At 34.3% G+C, this 23202-nt stretch overlaps 1 protein-coding gene and 1 long non-coding RNA gene across 3 annotated transcripts; both read left to right on the top strand.

Moving 5' to 3' along the window:
* Positions 1-415: 415 nt before the first annotated feature.
* On the top strand, positions 416-4248 carry LOC118053596 (uncharacterized protein At5g39865). The gene is made up of 2 exons (XM_035064910.2): positions 416-2005; positions 2950-4248. Exons 1-2 carry the CDS (start codon positions 1678-1680, stop codon positions 3918-3920), a joined length of 1299 nt encoding a protein of 432 aa, XP_034920801.1. The 5' UTR covers positions 416-1677; the 3' UTR covers positions 3921-4248.
* Positions 4249-14830: 10582 nt separating this feature from the next.
* LOC118053593 (uncharacterized) lies at positions 14831-17873 on the top strand. 2 transcript variants are annotated; one of them, XR_012169622.1, is made up of 2 exons: positions 14831-15238; positions 17679-17873. It is a non-coding gene; the product is annotated as an uncharacterized lncRNA (long non-coding RNA). The 2 variants fall into 2 exon arrangements; XR_004688401.2 differs by having other exon boundaries at positions 14831-16664.
* Positions 17874-23202: the final 5329 nt, after the last annotated feature.

Here is a 23202-nt window from a genome sequence, read left to right as displayed (position 1 = left end):
GTAAAATATTATAATGAAATTAGATTATTTTATTTTGTTTTTACATTTTTATAGTCTTTTAGTTATTGTTGGAAGATGTTTTTGAGAATTTTAGCAATCATATCATTAGGGATTGAATCAAACAGATTTGCAGTGTTTATTGTTGACTCGGTCTCTAATTTGACATGCTATTTTTTTCTTGGCGTGTCTACTTTGGTTTAGCTTGCTAGACCTCTTTAGTTCAAATCTCACCTTCATTGTAATCTCATTGCTAATAAAGGGAAAACAAAAAGGGAAGGATTTCTTTAACATTAGAAATAACTCTTTTTTCTTTCTTTCTTTTTTTTTTTTTTTTTTTAAAAAAAACCCTTAATAATCTAGGCTACAAAAGCTGTGTTGGCGTAATGGTTTTTCCATTTAATAAATTCCAGTTGGTTCCGGCCTAGATTGGTCAAAGCATGGCTGGTTAAATCTTGATCACCCACACTAGCATATTGCAAAGCCAAAATGAAAAATCCCAAGCTCTCTTACTGGCGGTTAGCCGCACAATCATATTTGCCCCTTCATTATCACACGATCCAATGAGAAACTGGCATGGCCTCAACAACCTTTACAAGGAGGCTTCCATTCCATTTTCTATCTTTCTCCTCAGCAGAAGACATTCTCAAAATTTTATGATGTCAACACTCTGTATATTTTGTGGGTGAGGAGAGACATTCAAGCAATAATTCCCGCATTTGGCGATTCCATTCTTTCTACAATTCCAAATTTCCTCATTTCACACTCTCTCTCTCCCCCTCTCCCTCCTACACAACAAACAAACAAAAACTAGAAACGTTTAAAAGCAACAAAACCTTCAAAACTAACTTCTTCACTTCCTATCCTACTACCCTTTTAAATTCTAGAAAGAGAAAAATTGCTTGTAAGAATAAAGCTATGCGCCTTTCGATTTTGACTTTGAAGAATTCAAATTTCTTCTTTCATTCTTCCTTTCCTTTCCATCGTTCCATCCATAATCTCCCTTTCTTTTCTTCTATCCAATCATTTCATTCATTTTTGGAAACCCCCAGATATCTAAATCCAAAAAAAAAAAAAAAAATTCTCCTTCCCCCGTTAAATTTACCTTCTTTCTCCGTAACAGAATTAAATTCGTTTTCCAATCTCCAGCATTTCTTCAAGGTTCCAAACTTTTGGTTTTATTAAGGGGATCATACCTTAATTTCCATCCCTACAAGTCTTTCTTTGATTAAAACTGGGTTTGTTTTCTTAATCATCAATTAATAAACCCCATCTAGGAAGTTTCTTGTTTCTTGATGTTTTTCATTTTGTTTAACGTGTTTTGATGAAGCTTGTCTTTTGCAGTTTTTCCTTATTTACGAAATAGATAAATGCGGGTGATAATCTATTATTACTATTACTATTCTTCTTCTCCTCTGTCACAAACTAGAAACTGAAAAGAAGCTTCTTTCTGATTCTCTCTTCAACTTTAAGCAATTTCTTAATCATTTAATCTCTTCATAATCCTCCTTTTCTTTTCTTTTTTTTATTATTTTATCATCAGAATCTCTACCAAATAGACCTTCCAATCCAACTCATCCTCCAGACAGGGGGATGTTTGTTTTACTAGTTCTCTTGTCATTTATTTTTTGACTTTTGCTTGTTTTGATATTCAATTGATTTGAATTGTGAAAAGAAGGAATGGGTTGCGCAAGTTCTAAACAAAAGCGATGCAAGCATTGCCAGACACCGTATTCACCGGTGCCTCGAAGCTATTCAATGCATGTTGTTCATCCACCACAACAAAAAGGCGATAGCTACCATGTGGTGGCACTCACCTCCACCACATTAGGTACACTCGCGCTTGATTCTGCGAATCAGAATCAGAATGGTACTGTTGATGTTGCTGTGAAAGGCGATGATCAAAGGAAGAATGTTAGTGATTTTGATGAATCAAATGGGTTTGTGAAGGATAGTAAAGAATTGAATAGCAAGGAGGAGTTTTCGATGGGACTAATTGAGGCCAAGACTTGTGCTCTGTTTGTTTCAAGGAAAACGAATTCCTGGAATTCGTTTTCCTTACTTTCCCATGTTTGGTAACAAGCTGAAACAGTAAGTCAACGGAAACTTAATTCCAGTCAACATAACATCACTGCTTTGAGAAAGGAAAGTGTTTTCCTTCGGTTAAAGAAAGGAAAACACTTTCCTTTGGCGTGCAAGTGAATTATAATTCACTGCTACTGTAGCAGCGAATTATAATTCACTGCTACTGTAGCAGCGAATTATAATTCACTTCTACAGTTTCACTGCTACTGTAGCAGCGAATTATAATTCACTGCTACTGTAGCAGTGAATTAAAATGCAAAGGTGTGGTCTGCTGCTCCTAAAGATGAAGACGAAGCCGGTTCTCTTGGTTTATTTTATTTAAGTCCTGGGTTTTTGATTAAATCAAAGTTTAATTAAGTTCTTAATTATTCAATTAAACTCTTGATTTCATTAATTAAAATAATCTAAAATTTAATTAAATCAATTTCCAATTAAACCCTTGATTTAATTAATTAAACTAGTCAAGAGTTTAATTAAATCTTTAAACTTCCAATCATGTTGCCCTTAACCCAAATTTTAATTCATCCTTCATTTATTTTATTTTCATTTTTATTTTTTATCATTTTTTTTAAATAATAAAAATAAAAAAGGTCAAAATTGGGTTATGACAATTGTAAGTGATTAAATATTTTATATTAAATATTTTATATATATTAGATAAACTTGAAAAAAAATTAATTCATTATTAAATTATTTTCCAGTTCATTTTCCATAACACAACCAAACACTGGAAAGTATTTTCCAGTTCATTTTCCATAACACTACCAAACATCGGAAAATACTTTTCCGGAATTCACTTTCCAGGAATTCACTTTCCTCGGAATTCACTTTCCAAAAGGAAACCACTTTCCTGCAAACAAACGGAGCCTTGGTCTAGTATGATCCAAGAAAAAATCCCAAAAGTTGTTCCAAGGACTCCAATTATGACATCACCTGGAGAGCCAGAAACTATCAATACTTGGGAATTGATGGCAGGGCTTGAAGATATGATGACTCCTCATTTGTCTCATCGGTTTCGCAGTTTCTCTTTTGATGTTTCTCGTGATCCAAGATCAATACCTGATAGTCCCAAAATGAATTTGCAGCCGAATGGCACATTGTCTCCTGATAATAACACGCCTGGGTGGCTTCAAGTTGCAGATGAGGATGCTAATTCCAAGTGTCCGGAATTCGATCCTGCAGAGGTCTCTCCCACACATTCATTTTACATTAAGCCAATAGATAGCGAGAAACGGCCTCATTTTGCAAGGGATGATTCGTCATTGCTTGTGAATGATGTTGTAAAGGTAAATTTTGTTGCAAAAGATTGTGAGCGCAGTAAGGATAAGTTAGTTGTTTATTTTACAAGCTTGCGAGGGGTGCGCAAAACATACGAGGCTTGTTGCCATGTGAGGTTGATATTAAAAAGCTTAGGAGTCCGCGTTGATGAACGAGATGTATCAATGCATTCAGGGTTCAAGGAGGAGTTGAGAGAGCTAATGGGAGAAGGGTTTAGTGGGGGAGGGTTACCAAGAGTGTTTATTGGGAGAAAATACGTTGGCGGAGCAGAGGAAATTCGGCGAATGCACGAGGAAAGACAATTAGAGAAACTGGTTGAAGGATGTGAAATGTTGGGTGATGGTGGTGGAGGTGGGGTTGGAGAGGCTTGTGAAACTTGTGGGGATATCAGGTTTGTGCCTTGTGAGACATGTTCAGGGAGTTGTAAGATATATTATGAAGGTGATGATGAAGAACAGGAAGAGTTAGAAGAAGGAGAAGAGACTGGTGAATATGGGTTTCAGCGTTGCCCTGATTGCAATGAGAATGGACTAATACGCTGCCCCATTTGCTGTGACTAGTTTTCAGTGGAAACTCAAGATTTTCGTTTCTCCCTAGTCTTCTTTTTTGGTTTCAATTTTTTCTGGGTTTTTCCTTGTGCGTTGTTTGTTGTACAGCAGGTTTTATGGGATGTTTGTAGGGAGGTTCATATGGGGAAATGCAATAGAAGAAATAGGGAATAATTTATCCTAAGCAGGTTTATTAGATCCTCAGTCATGTATTCTGATGGTTATATACTTTCGAAATGGAAAAAAACAGGGTCTTGTGTACTCCTTTTTCCCTTTTAGGAAGTTCAATATACTTGTAAGAGTGACATACTCACTCTCTCTCTTGCTCTTTTGCTTTTCTAATTTGTCTCTAGATTTTCCCTTTCTAAACATATTGATGAAGTGTTGAAGGAAGCAACATAATTCTAGATAAAGGCTATTGAGTGCTTGCTTTTGCCATGATTTTGAATTTTAGGTGCAGCTCTATATTTATCCATGTGTAATCACAGCTGTTTGTCACTCTTTTGTTGAAGACAATAATTTCTTCGCAAACATTTATAGGACTCCGACTCTCCACCTAGGTCCAAAAAATGCAAGTATTCATGTGATCATTACATCTGTACTCAATTGTGAGCTACTTTGGAATCAAAACCGTGACATCTTATTTTTGGACTCTGACAAATTCACATGTCTTGCCTCCACTCAAGGGAACGGAACAGAAGTGGACGCGTGCTGTCAGTTTGATTAAACAACTTAATGTTCCTTAATATTGTATAGGACAGTGATTTTGCTTCAATTTTCTTGCGGACAATGAGAGACTACCTTATTCCTCTATGGAATATATCAATCACTATAGAACTAAGCCAGTTGAATTGTTAATTGTTGTTTTGCTGTGTAATAAAACAGTAGGTAAAGAATTCTGGGTGCTCAGACTTGGCAAAGTGCCCTTGAGAAGAGCGGCAAGGTCAATCCTGTTTGTTTGTACTAACACAAGTATAAAAGAAGGCAAGGAGTAGTTGACCTCGCACTTCTTTCAAAGTTTCGACTTGAAACTTTTCACAAAATGACAAATTCATTTGAAAGGGGCACAATAAATGGAAAGGCAACTTCAGTTATAAGTTATAAACACCTCTTGGATTTTGTTTATTGGTGTATTGAGCTTTTGCATTGTATTTCAATAATAACAGTGGTTGGTTAATCAATATATCATTTTTTTATAAATTTTATTAAAAATTCTTTTTTGAAATTTATTTTAAATTTATATTTTTAAACCATAACCGCAAAAATTATATGTGTGTGTGTCTATATATATATGCATACATCATTTACTCAATAACAAGAAATAACCTTGTCAAAATTAAGAATTTCCTTGTATATTTTTTTTTAAAAAAAAGACATAGAAGGCAGATGATTATTCAATATATAGAGACTGTTGCTACCTATATTTAAAAAATAAAATTGTAGAAATATCTTCTTTTGATTTTAAAGACTCTGTTTTTATAGAAGTTTATCTATTTAATGGAGGGTAATCACAAAGAAGAGTAACTTGGAGGTCAATTTTGTTAGGGACTCAATTGAAAGTTTGAAAAGTCTAATTTAGTCAAATTAGGGGTTTAATTGCATAAAATTAAAATTTGGTGACAAAATAGGAGCTTAATTGAACTTTCTATGAGTCAAGGATCAACTTGCAAAACTTGCACAACTTGAGGATCTAAATCAGTGAGAAATCAGGGGTTAAATAAAAAAATTGGAAGTTTAATGGTCATTTAGGGGGATAGTTGAATAATTTAAAAACTAAGGACCATTTTGTAAAAGGCACTTGAATTTGGGGGTGACAAATGAAGTTGACAGGAATACAATTGTATGAAATTAGAAAGAAAGAGGGAAATTAAAGATAAAATAGAAAGAAATCAGGAGATGAAGGACTGCTTTGAACATTGATAGACCCCAAATCAAAAGGAAACCCTTATCTACAAATTAGCCAAAACGACATTGTTCAAGGTACTGTGCTTTTTCTTCTTTGGCTTTGAGCTAGTTAATAGGGCACTTTCAGATGACTGAATGCGGCATTTCCAACCACCTCCAAGGATGAAACCACCATCATTCGACTAAAAAAACACTCTCTCTAAAATCCCATGTCCATAATATCAAATGTTTACGTCCCATTTTCTCCATGGATCTCCACAACATCTTATCCTTAGTCAGCCAAAAACACAGTGTTAGACATTATGCTATTTGAGTGGACACTTTTAGCTGATCGACTATAGAGTTATAGACCTTCAAATCAAGCAAGAGTGAGTTTGGTCGAAAGGCATGCACCCCCTCTACCAAGTTTAGGTGGTCTCAGGCGACATTAACATCAGAAATGCTCCAACGAAGTCTTGGATGTAGCCAACCTAGTAATTGTTGATAGGGTTAGTCAGTTGCAAAAGAGCACCCAACCTTCTCGTTGGTTCCCATTTAGAAACCTCTAGAAGGATCATATCAAGGGTTTAAAACCTTTCTCTCAGGATCCAATGTTAGAAAACACTCACATTGGTCCCCAAGCACCTTACAAAACTACCTACACCCAAAATCAGCACCCTCGATGGCAAAACTAGTTAGGTTTAAGAAAACTGAAGAAAAATAGAGAGAGATGGAGAGAGAGAAAAGAAGAGATAAGAGAAAAGAAACTTAGGCTAAATGGAAAGGGTCCTGTCCAAAACATTTCCCAAGCTTCAATTTTGATCTAAGGAGGTTTGAAAACAAGAAGAAAGGGAGGCAATACCTAGAACCAGTTCAGATTCAAATTTTAGAAACCAGGAAGGTATACACTTTCTTACCTTGAAAATGGAGTCCATGAGGTCTGCTGGATCTTTCTTGTGTTTTCAATACTGAGTTTTGATGGCCATGAAATATTTTTGATTACTCTCCTGTCATTTTTTTTTATGTTAAACTTGGATCTAGAGCTTGCCAAAGATGGCAACAAAAGGGTAGGGGCACCTTCTATTGATGAAAGGATAGCCCCTACTTATAAGTACAAAACCTGACCATTTGAAGTGAAAATGCTTAGATTTTGAAGCCTTTCATGTGAAACCCTTCTACAATTTTAAGTTAATAGTTTTTTTAGTTTGGGAATCAATATTTTTTTTTTAGTTTTCATGTTATTTTGTTGTATCTTTAGCCTTAACCTTGTTCCATATCAATAGGTTAGTTTGTGGGGATAGGAAGGGCACACTTTTGAGCCTATAAATGACATTTCTAGGTGCTTTATAAGCTGCCAATTTTTTGGATAGCTTTTCTGCATTTAAGGCAGATTCATCCGTTGAATCTTGCCTTAAATGCTAGCCCCGAATCCTGCTTGGTTTAATTTCTGTTTCAAATAGGCTCACCTTTCATTTTTGATAAACAATTTAGGAATTTCTAACATCGATAAAAGTTTTTAAGAGGTTTAATCTTAGGATTTCTGTTTTCAAACTGAAATCCTTTTTGGGCAAAATCATGTAATAGGAAAAAACTAGCAATGTTTTGTTTCTTGGTCAGATTTTTGATATGCCTTTTTTTTGTTCAAAATCCGCTCTAGATTGAGCATTAGATTTTGAGGGAAGACGAAGAACATTCTTTGTTTGCTTTTGTTTTTTTCTGTTTTGATTCGTTTATGTTCAAAAACTTTTAAGTTTTTGTGTTTTTCATCTTTTTGATATGTTTTCGTTTCCTTTCTTTCTTTTGGTCTGTTTCTAGGTTGACTCAATCGAGCCAACCCAACGAGGTCAACCCCAATCAAGTCAACCTAATTGGTTCAACCCTAACCGAGTCCACCATTTTGAGTTGACCGGGTTCCCCTAAAAAAAGAAGAAAAAAAAAAAAAAAATATATATATATTATATATATATATATATATATATATAATATATATATATATATATAAAGCCCTTTTGCTTTTCTATTTCCGTCCTTTTTTTTCTTTTTTTCATAAACTTTTCTTAAGACTTCTAGGAAAAAAAAGAAAAAAAGAAGAAAAAACAATAAAATAATCATTTATGTTGCATATGGCCAAGTGTCTCAAAAATATAAAGAAAATCATATTGCATAGTATTTTCATACGAAAATTCAAAATGCATATTTGCATGCATTTTACGATTTAATAACTAGTTTATTAAATTCATGAGAATTTGGCCAATATTTCAATAAATTATTTTTTTAATTTATGAGAATTAATGGTTAAAAATCCTGGTATAGAATGGTGGACTTACAAGGGAGACTATTATTTAAAATATTAGAGTTGACCATAAAATTTTCAGAATTATTGTAAATATTCATCAATTTTAATTGAGAGTATTTTTCACCATAACACACAAATTACTAAGAACTTTCTCCTAAGAATTTATTTGGGTACACTAGTCCATAATAAATTCTTAAACACTAGATTTATTCATACAAGTAAATCTTCATCCTAGACCATCAACTAGAAAACCATCAAAACCTAACCATATCAAATCATGAAGCATCTTACCTCATGTAGAGTGCGCTAGGGGTGTTAATATCTTTCCTAGTCACAACTAGTCCCTTACCCTTGAATCTACGATAAGACCAATATAATTGGGTTTCCTAGTGACCCTGAACCAAACAACTAGGTAGCGATTCCAAACGACCCCTTTCTAATTCCCTGCCTTTCACCAATGTGCGATAGAATGATGACTCCATTGGGAACATATTTTTTTTTTACAGTTTTGGACCGAGCTTTGTGTTTTATGTGGTTTATATATTTGCAATGTGTTTAAATGTCCATACTTTGTTTTGTTTGGTTCATTTCTATTTATGCATAACATGTTTTTAGCCTATGCATGCATAGATATTAAATGTAAACACACATTTCATACATCTTTCACTACTTAAAGATACATGTGAAACTTCATGTTAGGTGGGGGTCTAAAGGCTTACCTTATGACTTTCAATCAAGGTTTATGTTTGCGAAACCAAGGTTGTTAAAATCGCGTTTTGGCTCGTAAAATCGTATGATTTTACGAGTCAAAACATGCTTTACGTGCTGAATCGTTTGAAAAAATCAAAAATAGATGAAATCAGGTTAAATTGGATAAAATCGATAAAATCAAATAAAATCAGATAAAATCACGATTTTAATACCGATTTTACGATTTCAACATAGGAAGAAATTTTGCGCCACTTTTGTTTTGATATCGAGATCTGTGAAAATATATAGCCGTTCAATGTTGAAAATTGTACTCGTATATCCTGACATGTCAATAATTACGTACTGCTGTGCTATCTATTTGGGATATTATAATGAAAAAAAGCAGTCTCTCCTTCTACATTGATTAGATTGACCTGCAGGTGATTAAAATGCAATCAAGAATTTCATGTTTATTGTTTTTTTCTTTTAATATTACACGTCTTATTAATTTCTTTTAACTGTTGATAAATAAAAAGATAACAAATGGATCTTATCAATTGCTATTTTTCATTTTAGTTGTTTCTTTATGTAATTTCCAGGTTCTCTTCGATCAAATTGTCATAAAAAGTGAACTCCTTCCTTGACATCCTCAAGGGCATATATAGAACTTGCTGATAACATTTGAAATTTTGAACTTGACCGCAAAGTATTTAAACCAGGAAAAAAAAAAGTGGCCCAAAATAAAATGTGTGTTTTTTTCTCTATTTTTCTGTTATGACTGCAATTATTTTTTATTTTATTTTATGCTTGAATTATGTATAAATTTTTATTTGAATCATGTATTTTAAGATACTTTAAATTATATATGAATTTTTATTTGAACTATGTATTTTAAGGTGTTTGAAGTTTGAACTATATATATAAAAAAAATTCCTTACGATTTTACGATCCGTTTTTATGATCCGAGTTTAGTTTGTATTTGTCGTGCCGTGTTAAAAATACGTTTTTAACAACCTTGTGCGAAACCATCAAACTCTTTACTGAGTGTTTGGACTAGTAGTAATTGGTATATAAGACATTCCACTACCTACTGAACCCCTATATTGCCTTCAAAAGGGTGATCACTAGGACAACAAGAGACTCTTATAAGCTTAGATAGTGCCTTTTCTTATCTCATATAGAGAAACTATAATCTATCCACAAGATGGATCTCTTTTAAATAAACCTTGTTGCATTAAGACATACTTAACCCTGAGCATCTTGCCTTGCAGGATTCCAAACTGATAGCATGGCCTCCATTAAGAAAATAACTTTTATCGAATACAAGTTGCAATCTGAATCCCTGCAGCTATTAGAAGGGAATCACCTGAGACTAAATGACAACAAGTTCTCACCCATGTAAAACATAAGTGGCTCCGTCCTAAAAAGCTCTTCTCATATGTAAGAAATATCCACAAAGATGAATATTCTAAAAAAATTGGGAGATTGGTGGAAATCACAAATGTGCCCATCCAAAATTCAGCCTTTAAAGCTCTTTTGCATTTTTGGAACCTCGAGTACCATTATTTCACCTTTGGGGATGTCACATGTGTGCGACGTCGCATCGAATGTCCTTTCGGTATAATCCAAGTGCATATTGTGTGGGAAAATAGACAGGAGAAGGAATTCTTGCCCTTTATTAGTGGAAAGAGGGAATGAGAATCACCACCTAGTATTTTGATCACTGAAAACTCTAGCAAGTTTCAGAGATCGAGCACGGGGACTAGTTATGTAAATGGAAGGTATTAGTACCCCTAATGTCTTACCTAATGTAAGCTGCATTATTTAATTGTCTAATATTTAAACTAGTTGTGTGATTGTTGGGTTATTTAAGGTAGAAGACAACTCCTTGTCAATAAGGAGATCCCTATCTTATTGGGTAAAAACCTAACCGTTCTAATGTCAATAAAAAAATTATCTTTTTTAATATTAGGAAAACATCTTACTTAAAAGTTCATAATCCTAGATACTAAAATAAAATAAAATAATTTTTTTTTGGTATTTTTGAAATATGGACCTAGTTCTCATATCTTTAATAAATTGGTTATTAAAGCAAAAAAATGCATGCCAATATATAATTTTTTGAATTTTTATTTTGTATGAAAATAAGATATGAAATTTCTTATATTTTTAAGAGACTGGAATGTATGCATGAAAACAAGATTTTTTTATTGTTCTTTCTATATAATTTTTTTTGCAACATTTTAGAGAAAACAAGTATTTTAATACTGGATTTGTATCTTTACAGTATAAAAATACAAACTTAATATTAAGCAAAATTGGTAGAAAATACGCAAGAAAACCACAAATGTTTTGAAAGGATTTTTGAATTTTTTGTTTTTTTTTATATATTTAATATATAATATTATATTATATAATATTCATATGATAAATATATAATGGAGATGGGTCTGCCCAACTATATGGGCTAAGCCCATATTGGATGAGCCGAAATAGGCCCAAAAGAAATTGGCTGAGGTCGGCTAAAAGAGTTGGGCCAACATCGACCTAAGACAAGGGGTTGGGCTGATGTCAACCTAATAGATGTTCCTTCTCTCTCTCTTTTTTTTTTTTTTTTTATGAGATTGGGCTAGACTCGACGCAACCATTTTGGTCTGGGTCGGAACTGGTCCAACTTAGTGACCAGTGGAGAAACTCTCCACTGTTCTCATGCAACGTTTATCATGGAGAGTGAATTAATTCACTCTCCATTGTTCACTTGCAGAATAGTAGAACAATCAAAGAAGAAGAAGAAGAAGAAGAAGAAAGAGGAGAGGCTGACTTGGCAATAATGGTGTTGTTGTTGATGGTGGCTCATAGTGGCACTGTTGTGGTGGCAATGAGAAAAGACTGGTGGTGGTTGTTGTTGTTTTTCTACCCTATACAAAGGCACATGTTTCTTTTTTTTCTTTCTCTTTTTTGTTTTTGTTTCTATTCTTCCTCCTCTCTTGTTTCTATTTTGCATCTGTCTTCTTTGTCTACGATTTTTTTTTTTCTTGTTCTTTTCCTTCCACCCCTTCTTTCCCTCTCTATTTTTTGTTTTTCTTTTCGTTCTACCTTTTTTGGTCTTCTCCTCCCCTATTGTTTCGTTCTTTTATTCTCTTTTCCACTCTCTATTTTTCCCTGTTTTTCTTTCTTTTCTTTTCTCTTTTGTTTTGGTCTCTTTCCTCCCTTTTTTTTCTTTGTTTTTTCATCTTCTTTTCATTCTCTCATCCAATCACGCTAAATGGGTAGGTGGCTGGGCAACCACCTTAAGGTTGCCTGCAGGGTTTGTCCCCTCTATTTTCTCATTTAGTTTTAGGCCATGGGTGTGGGTTGTGTTAATTTTTTTTTAGGGGGGGCAGACAAGACACTGCAGCACATCCAGGGGAAGAAGAAGATGTATATTGTCATCAAAATGACACCGTTTTAAGCTTTTTTTTTTTTAATGAATAGTGAATGCAACAATGTCGTTTTGTTTAAAACGTGTTGTTTCATTTAAAAGAAAAAGGCACCAAAAAATGTCTGTTTCCAAATCAATCCTCAAAATTTGATTTATTCAATCAACTCCTTAATTGAGATTTTGATTTTAAGAATCAATTCAATTGCATCCGTGCCAAATCCAAAAGTCAGCCCTGAAGTTGACCACCTTTTCATTTTGATCTCTGGTTTTAAATTTGTGCATTTTGACCCTTAATTGATTAATAAACTTTCAATTTCATAATTTGGCCCCTGATTTGGTCAATTTCAGCCCTTATATTTAAATGCCTTTTCCAATTTAGTCCTTAGTTTTGGATTTCTTTGATCAAGCCCTTAATTGCCCATTAAACTTCAATATTGATGTAATTAAGCCCTTGATTTGACAAATTTAACTCTTAAAAATTATAATTCGACCCCCAAACTTTAATTTCTTTCAATTAAAGTATAAATTGACTTTAAAATTAATTTTTCTTGCAACCAAACCCTTCATAAACTCAGTTAATCTTTTAACAAAATTTAATTAAGTCCTTAAACATCTGATTTTAGACTTTTCTTCCTTAAATTGAATTTTCTTTATCAATAGGGCCTCCATCAGTAAAAAATATGCTATCAAATTTCAATCTTTGTATTTTTGGATTTCCTCAACCAATCTTTGACCATTTTTTGGGCACCCCTATGTCTTCTTCTTACTACTATATATTTTTTGGTTTTTTTCCAACAATGTTTTTTAATTTTTTTTCCTTTTCTCTTCTTTTTATTTTTATGTGAAGCCCTAAAATGGGTAACAACAAATGCCCCCTCTTTACAATACTTATGGAGCAAAGACTGGTTAAGTACTTTGCGTAGTAAGTTCATAAAGACAAACAAAGTGTTCTTCGAAACTAAACTTCTCAAAGATTTTAGCTCAGTTGATCTAAAACTCTATCTTTGTAGCAATCCCCTTCAACCAAAAACTATGATCAAAACTATGTACAACTTGGTTATTCTAAGATCTCAATCTGGCAATCCCCTAAATCTCTATCTTTGGTTGGGTTAACTTGAAATTTCAATCTGGTGAATCTTTTTAACCAGAACTAAAATCTGTGTTGGTGGCTTGCTTAACCTGAGATCCCATTAGGCAATCTCTTTTAACTAAAACAAAAATATATGTGTAGCTCGATCAACATGAAATCTCATCTGGCAATTCCGTTTAACCAAAGCAAAAATCTGTGTTGGTGGCTCGGTCAACCTGAGATCCCATCTTTTAATCTTCTTTAATTATAACAAAAATCAGTATGTAGCCCGGTCAACCTGAAATCCCATTTAGTGATTTCCTTTAACCAAAGGTAAAATCTCACCATATGAGATCGCAAGTTGTATTACAATGCTAGTTTTATTCAAAGGCTCCAGACTAAGAGAATCATAAACTTGTTTAGAAAAAAAACACTAATAGATGCACTTAATTCGCATAAAGCCCTTTTAAAACTAGCATTACCAATAACACATGGGATAGTAAACACACCTAGGTCTTTTTGCTTCAAAGGCATATTCTTTTGTATAACAGCTAATACAACTTCACCCATACTTACCATTTCATAACCTTTTAGTTTGAAAGCTCTTTTGGTAGTACACAACTCCTTCAAGAATTTGGCATACTTGGGAATTTGCTTGATAGCATCAAGCAAATGAATGTTGAGTTTTACTTTCTTGAAAACCTCTAAAATCTCTTTTTATTTGTCCTCTTTCTTTGACCTATAAGAAATCACAGGAAAGGGTGGAATTGTTTTAAAACTGGAATTCATTGAGTGAGGAGTTACCTTTGGAGTGTTGGTCGTTGTTTCAGTTTGTGGTGAAGGAGGGTGTTTCTAATTTGTACTCAATTCGGTTTCTATCTCTTCTTCTTCCTCCATCTGAATTTGTTTCTACCTTTTCCTTTCAAGTTCTTTCCCACTTCGCAACATGATCTGTGAAACCCTAGAAAATTTATGATTTAAATATGCGAATGTATAACCTGCCATGTAAACGTAAGACTGAAAGTGATATATAATGGAGGGGATGACCTCCATAAAATGAATTTTGTTTTAGAATTCATAAAGACAGAGAAACTGATAACGTGTTTTGATGAATAAAATAATGAGAGAAATGACAAAATGAATATATTCCAAAATAATAAAATGACCTTAAAGGTTTAGAAGGATAATTCATATTATTTTATGTGAAGATTGAACAAGAAAATTTGGATAGTTGATGAAAAGTCATAAACTGACCAATTTTACATTAGAAAGCAGAGCTCTCAAGCCAATCGTCGGATTGGGATGAAATTTTGCATGAAGTCTATTAATATGTTTTCCTACATTGGTGAAAGATATTATCCCAATAGGATTTTGGTAAAGACTAATGATTTAAACAGAAACAATCCGGATGGTTTCCATGAAAAAAAAAAAGAGAGAGAGAGAAGAAATAATATATAAATACATAAATGAGGGACATAAATGTAATTAGGAAAACAATGATGCCTTTAAAAACAGCAAAAGGCCACCAGATTAAATAAGAAAAAAAAAAAAGAGAAAGAAAAACGAAAAGGGGTGAGAGACAATAGAGAATTCGGTTAGAGAGAGGTGCAGGATTTGGATGAACCCATAACGCTTCGGTGGCCATCTCTCTGGAACACATCGTTGGATCATGTTGATTTTTGGATATATTGTTCTTCTCACACTCCTCTATTAACTGACCGGAGGGATTTGAAGTAACATAATCCATTGAGCAGCAATCATCATCGGAAGGGTCCTGGAAAACAAAAGGGAATATACCTGCAGGGCAGTTTTGGTCGCCGGCCGATTTCTCTCTCTTCCACCGTTGGATCGTGCCTATTTTTGGATATGTGGTGCGCCTAGATGTGGCCTTCATTCTGGACAGTGGAGATCGGAAACTCACTCTCTGGCAAGGTTTGGTTGGTGTTGAACAGTAGCTCGTCTATTTTCAGGTTAGTTCGGTTTTATTCAGATTTATGGAGATCCAACCGTTGGATTATTCTGATTTTGAGATATATTGTACACAACACAATGATATATATTTTGACTGTTGGGTTCAAGGACATAATCAAAGGTGGATGAGTTGTTGCTATTTGAATCTATTGCTAGTCTTAGTAAAACATTTAGGAAGCTTGATTTAATTACATGTTTTGATGAAATTAGAATTGTGTGGGTGTAGAGTTTATGTAAGATGTAATGGTAAAATGTGTTCTTGTTATTAGTGTTGTTATAGATTAATTGTGTTGTAAAATGTGTTAGGGAAGTTTTGAAATTTGGATGAAGGGACATTGAGTTTGTTGATTTAATGGATATATGTTTTTAGGCATTAAAAAGGATTGGGTCGAGTGGTAATTGAAAGAAAACTTTATCCTCTATTTAATGCAAAGATTCGGCCTACACATATAAATGAGAGGATGAGCTTAATTGTTTTAATTGCTATGGAATTTGAGTTGAATGAGGTTAGAATATATATGAAATGAATTGGTAAATGTTTATCTGGAATAATTAAAAAGGGAATCATCCCTCATCATGAATAAAGGTATTCGGCCAAATGAAGAAGAAATAAGGAGATAAGACTTTGATTCATTTTCTATGAAAATTAGGTATGGATGCATATATTTGTATAAAGAAAATTAGGTAGAGTGTCATTGAAAGAATTTTAAAAAGATACAAATTCTCATCATAATATGGAATCCAACCAAAAATGGAAATCTTGAACTTGAGTTTATTTGACCTAATGTTATGGGGATTTTTATGGGATTGTGGTTTGTTGAATGCCAAATGAATTGTGTTATGTTTGAAATAATAGATTAATGTGAGGAAAATTTCATTTTATGGAATTTTAACGTTGTCCAAATGGATAATAAAAGGGGAGGAAAAGGTTAAATTAAGGCGTACATGGAATTATGATGAAAATATGTTGTTAAATTTACTTAAGATGAAGTAAAGTGGACTTATGAAAAAGAATTGAAAAACTCATCATGAAAATAAATAAATAAAAAATAAGGTCATTCGGCCAAGAGTTGGTTTGATAAGGAAAATGAATTAGTTTCAATGCTATGAATAAATGCAAGGGTGTGATGTTACTAAGTCTGTACATGATGGATTGTGTAGACAAAAATAAAATAAAATAAAATAAAATAAGATTGTTAGGTCATGTTTAAAGATATTTAGCCTGGAAAAACAAGTCATGAAAAGAAAGGAAATAAATAAATAAATATGCGAATGCATGTGTCATGCGATTCTAAATTTAAATGAATTTTAGAATGGAATTTTCAATTATGGTGGAGCCATATTTGATATGTATCTTTAATGATACATGAGAGATTGCAGAATCTGTTCAGTAGCATGGGACTTTTGCGCGAGTTATAGCATGAGGTAGGTGTCTTACACCTCAAACTTTTGTTTTTACAATACTTGTTAGAGTTAAATAAATGGTATTTTCTATAAATGTACTTGTGCTTGTGTAATTGTGAATGTTTATGTCAAGGAAAATATAGTGGACTAGCTGGTTTGAATAGAGTTAGTGGCACTACTGTACTGACTGTTGAGTTAGATGTATAATAACAAAAATGAAGTGTACTGACTTTAGGGTGATAAATTAATGGAATATTATGATTAAATTATTGATGCTCGATTTATATATGTATATTGATGATGCGTTGTGTTTAAATAATTTATGTGAAGGAAGCACGTGTATCGCACCTTGTCTTTTTAAGTTGAGTAAACTTATTGGTAAATTTTAGAATTTATTGTTTTATTGCTTCGATGATATTGAAATGAGTAAGAGTACCTTATGTGCAACAGTATACCTCTATTGGTTAGGATAATGTGATTAGCTACTCCAGGTAAGGAGGCTGACAGTGTCAAGGGTTCTTGACATCGACAACTTTGATGGTAAATCAGATATGAATAAGATTTGATACTCCAGAAAAGAATAGTTAATGATACTAATAGGTTGTGTTAATATCGGTACGTGAATGTAAGTGATTAGTCTATCCCAATATTAAAAGACTAATGATATTAATGAGATTTATTAGTGTCGGCGATTACTTTCTAGAAAATAAAAGGGAAAATAGTAATTAGTTATTCCAAAGGAATGAGATAAGCTAATGATAGCAAGAGAGAAATGTCTTGGTATAAAGAGAGGATTGATTTATAAGGAGATGGTGTTCGAAAATCATTAAGTTGTGTTGAGATTTCCAAGATGAAATTATTCTCAACAAATGGGAAAGGATATTAGATGGATATTGGTAATAGATTGAAAATGCATGTTGTAAAAGAGGTTTATACCTAATTTTATGTCTCAAAAGTGAAGATTATTACCTATCATTGTTATTGTTTGTTACTACCTTTTTATATTTATGTGTACACGTTAATTTGTATTTTCAGGTCTATCAAGGTCGCGTCCGGAATGATATTGGTTTAGTTACCTTTTGCTTTTGACCATGTAATTATTTGTAAATTAAGAGTCTTATATCCTAAAACTTGAAATGTAATATTAATTTGTAAATTTGAATGTATGACTTTAATTTAATGTTTGTAACTTTAAGTACCTATTTAACCATGCATGTTTAGAGTTGGAAATCGAATCTTTAACTTGAATTACATTATATGACGTTATTGAATAACATGTGTTGTGTTGATAATGTTGAGTTGGGTTGAGATCCAGGATGATTGGATCAGGATGTCAATTAAAATTGGAAGTGTAATATGGTTTTGTCGATAACTTGGGACCTCCTATTATAGAGGAGACTCTGCCGAAATTTTAGTAGAAATTTGGTGGAACCGGTATATATATATAAAAAAAAATTTACCTAAAAATTTCTAATGTATCGCTAAAAAGGATGTGGGAAATCAGGGTTGTTACATGATCGCATTAAAATTCTCTTTTGGATTTAATGCTTGGGAGGACAATTTTCCATTCATGTGTGCTTCCAAATTCCCCACACTTAAAGCCATTTGCCCTATTTGCTTCTCTAAATTGTGAATCCTTGACCCAATTTCCGCAGTTAAAAATTTTTAGATGTTGTACATTTCCACAAGCCAATGTCTTAATCATCTTATGATTTTTTGTTGCAAGGTCATTGTATTAGAAGCTAATGTCTTCATCATCTCATAAAGAGCATCACTTAATGAAGAACCCATAACATTGGAGTTTGTGAATGGAAGGGGCTGTCTCGCATAATAATTATGCCGGGGCTGAAATCCACAGGGATGGAACTGTCGACCTTAATTGCCTTGTTAAGGTGGGTTTTAATAGCATAAGTTTGGATGATCTCTCCATCTGGGATCATATGTGTTGGAAAAGGGATCATATTTATGCTGGGGCTGTCCGTTGAATCCTCCATCAACTGTATGAACTTGTTCAATGTAATCTTCTTGTATTGTTGGGCATATATCCAAGGTATGTCCTTGTAAGGAACATATGCTATAAATTTTCAGCTGCTGTACATTTCCACAAGCCAAAGAACGTATAAGAGAAGTAAGATCATTAACTTTATTTTTAAGGTTAGAAATACTTACCTCATTTACTCGTTTGTTTGAGAGGTCTCCATGGGTGCCAAACTGTTTCGAGTTGCCTGCCATGTTTGAGATCAATTGGCATGTAGCCTCGGGTGTCTTCTCTACCAATGCCCCTCCACTTGCCACATCAATGACACTACGAACAATAGACATCAGTCCTTCATAGAAATATTGAATGAGGAATTGATCAGGTATCTGATGGTGAGGGTATTGAATTCACAGTTGCTCAAATCTTTCCCAATACTCGGAGAGTGTTTTTCCATGAGATTTCCAAATCCCACATATTTCTTTCCTTTTGTTGGCAACTTGAGATGCTGGGAAATACTTCTCAAAGAATATCTTCTTCATGGCATTCCAAGTCCTAATGGAACCTGGGAGAATAGAGAAAAGGCATGCCTTTGCTACCCTTTTTAAAGAGAAAGGGAAACCTTTCAACTTAACCTGTTCTTCGTTAACTCCATTCGGTTTCATGCCAGCGCAAACCATATGGAACTAGAACAACCCGACTTTTCAAGCCCAAAACAACGGTAATTTTTTTTTGCACTTGACACTCATCATGTCGGTAACCGGCGAACCTGTTCCCTTACATCATCAAGATACAATCCATACATCAATAACAATCAACATTTCATTTAAAAGTGAATCTTATAAACACAGAATATTATGTTTACATGATTAGAAGTTCACATTAAAAATATACATATATAGACATGAGTTTGCATTCCTATCATACTAATAGTCGTCACAAATTTAAGGAAAAGGATCTAGTAAAAGTTATATGTTCAGTATATTGATTCATACAAAATACATCGTGATTTAGAATACAACTACATGATTCCTTGCAAAAGTAGGTTCCTGTGTATTGGGTTTCCTAAGCACCTCATTGGTGTGACATCCCTACTGTAGTACAAAACATTTAAGAGAATGCATTTACTCAATAATAATAATGATAATTAAACGGTCTGGCAGTTTAAGGAAGCATTAACATTATCTCATGATTGAAGTGTGACATTTATAGTTTCTTCATGTAGGTATAAACAACTTGTAGTACATATAGATGCACCAATTCTTGCAATCAACCATAATCTTAAACCCGGCTATCCTCTTAAGGCATTATTTGCTGAGGTTAACCATTCACTTACCTCGGTCATCCACTTCGGATGCCATCGACCAAAGTTAATCAACCGTTGTCCTGATCATCCATTCGGATGCCATTAGCTGAAGCTAATCAATCATTTATCCCAGTCATCCATTGAGATGCCATTAGCCAAGGCTAATCAATCATTTGTCCAGTCATCCATTCGGATGCCCTTAGTCATCCATTCGGATGCCATTAGGCAAAGCTAATCATTCATTTGTCCTGGTCATCCATTCGGATCCTGTTAGCTGAAGCTAATCAACCATTTGTTAACATTTAAGCATTTGGCAATCTGATATCTATTCTAACACAATATGGTAACATTCATGATAAAGTATTTTATTATTCAACGTATGAAAAAAGAAGGTGAAAGTCACCTACCTGCTCCACCTGTGGGTTGTTCTTGTCTTGACGATGGTACATTCCCAACCACACCACCTAAGACATCATTGGTCACAAATCAGTACATTTGTATCTTTGAATCACATTTGTCACCATACTTATTTCAAGAGTTCATATGTTCACATTCAAGAGTTCCACATTTTACACCATCATACCATGAAATTGTTACTAGCATTTAAGTCATTTCTACCTAGGAGGCCTATTGTAGAAATTGGCAGCGAAAACTAATTCGCTACCGGCTACGCAATTCAATAGTGAAAACTGGTTTGCGGCAGGCTGCCTAATTCGGCAGCGAAAACTAGTTCACTGCATGTGCCACAATTTCGGTAGTGAAAACTCGTTCACTGTAGCCAATATGTTTTGCGGCAGCGAATGCTACTTCGTTGTAGACAACTCAATTTCAGTAGCGAGTCACAAATTCATTACAAACAATACAACTTCGACAACGACTCATAATTTCACTGTAGAACACACAATGCGGCAGCGAATACTAATTCGTTGCAGGCAACTCAGTTTCAGCAGCAAAAGACAAATTTACAGATTTGCAGAACACCCAATTCGATAGCAAATGCTAACTCGCCGCAAACAACTTAGTTTTGGTAGAGAATCACAGATTTGCAGTAGACAACGCAACTTCGACAATGAATCACACATTTGCTACAGAACACGCAATTCGGCAGCGAATGCTACTTCGCTACAACCAACCCAGTTTCAACAGCAAATAAAAATTTCTTTGCAGGACACACAATTCGGCAACGAATGCTAATTCACTGTAGCCACCTTAGTTTCGGTAGTGAATCACAAATTTGATGCAGACAACTCAACTTCGACAGCGACTCCCAAATTCGCAGTAGACAAATCAGTTTCAGTAGTGAACCATAGATTCACTATAGACAACTCAAGTTTGGCAATGAATAACAAATTCAGTGCAGAACACGAAATTTGTCAGCGAATGCTACTTCGTTGTAGATAACTCAATTTTGATAGTGAATCACAAATTGACTACAGAACACATGATTCAGGAGCGAATGATAATTCGCTATAACTGACACAGTTTCGGCAACAAATCACAATTTTGCTGCAGAACACACAATTCGGCAGCGAATTTGCATTCAACTTTGGGTGTAGACAATTCAACTTTGGCAGCGAATCACAACTTCGCTGAATAACACACGATTTGGTAGTGAATGCTAATTCACCGCAGACAACTCAATTTCAGCAGCGAATCACAAATTTGCTGCAAACAACTCAACTTCGACAGCAAATCACAAATACACTGCAGAGCATACAATTCGGCAGCGAATGCTAATTCCCTGCAAACAACTTAGTTTGGGCAGCAAATCACAAATTCGCTGCAGACAACTCAACTTCGACAGTGAGTCCCAAATTCACTGCAGAACACACGAATTGGCAACGAATGCTAATTCGCTACAGGTAACTCAGTTTCGGTAGTGAATCACAAATTCGCTGAAGACAACTCAATTTTGGCAGCGACTCCCAAATTCACTACAGAACACATGGTTCGGCAGCGAATCACAAATCACTGCAGCCGACACAGTTTCAGTAGCGAACCACAATTTCGCTGAAGAACACGCCATTTGGCAGGAAATGCTAATTCGCTGCAGAAGAAACAATTTCGGCAGCGAATCACAAATTCACTACTCAACACACATTTCAGCTTGAACACACACCATACTTGCTGAAACAACCCTAGGACATAAAATTGTGATTAAGTTCCAGCAAAACACACACATTGAAACAATCAATTCCATCATATAATCTTTCAATAAATTCTAGCAGAATACACACATTGAAAACCATCAATTTCAGCACATATTAAAAACCATCAATTTCAGTATATAATCTCTCAACAAATTCCAGCTGAACATACACATTGAAACCATCAATTCTAGCATATAATCTTTCAAAAAATTACAGCAGAACACACACATGCATGCTGGCTAACCCCATAGTTAAGGCAGTCCTCTACCATGATTCTTTCATTCAATTTTTCTTTGGTTCTGGGAATTGGCCTCATTTCATTTCTGTTTCCTTGTCCTCTTAGTTAATTTTAGCTTCCTTCACAACTAGCTTAGGTAATAGGTCAATTTTCTTAGGGTCTTCTTCTTTATTACTGGTTTTGGGCCTTAAGGAGAAGAGGAAGGGAGTTTCATGACCTATACTTTTCAAATTGAATTGTCTTAGGGTATTCTTTCTCCTTTCCTACTGGTTCTCCTTCTTCTTCCTCTCATGTTTTTTGGCCCCCTTTTCCTTTCCCTCTAGGCAATTGTCCAATCTTCTCTCAAGGTATTAACTCTCCCTCACACGTTTACAAGACACTCTCTGTTGGTTTGGTTTAGGTTTTTGTTGGGAAGGAGGAAGAGCAACATGTAGCTGGAAATGCAGCTGTTGCAGACAACTTTGGAAAGAGGAAGGGTCACCTTCTCTCTCCTCCTTGTATTTATACTCCCCATTAAATGAGGTGGGGTGTTTGGGGTTGGTTTAGATGTGTTCTTATCCTTGTTTTGGTCTCTCCAAAACCAGTTTTACTCCTCCCTCCCAGCTCTTTAAGACATTTCAATTTGTTTCCCTAACTTTTAATAAAACCATGTTGTTGCCGATTCAGAAATCGGCAACGAAAATTGTGTCGTTGTCGATTTCTGGAAACGAAAATTGCGTCGTTGCCGATTTCTGGTAGCGAAAACCTGTGTCTTAGCTTTCCATCCATATAAAGCAAACCTAAATCCAAGATCTACAGCTCCAGATATGACCCAATTACCAAACAATGTTCTAGTTTGGACTGAACCAGCATCACTTTTCTAAGCTTCACCCTCTCTTTATCTTCACAAT

The sequence above is a fragment of the Populus alba genome, chromosome 4 (genome assembly GCF_005239225.2).
Source record: "Populus alba chromosome 4, ASM523922v2, whole genome shotgun sequence".
Classification (NCBI taxonomy): Eukaryota; Viridiplantae; Streptophyta; class Magnoliopsida; order Malpighiales; family Salicaceae; genus Populus; species Populus alba.
The sequence above is the reverse complement of the archived record's forward strand: the minus strand, read 5'-3'. Positions and strand labels throughout refer to the sequence as shown.

Bases quoted from the DNA above. Each gene is read 5' to 3' on its own strand.
- LOC118053596 (XM_035064910.2), top strand. From the start codon at position 1,678: ATGGGTTGCGCAAGTTCTAAACAAAAGCGATGCAAGCATTGCCAGACA. The intron at 2,006-2,949 runs CTTGTGCTCTGT...AACAAACGGAGC, and splicing joins GGGACTAATTGAGGCCAAGA to CTTGGTCTAGTATGATCCAA.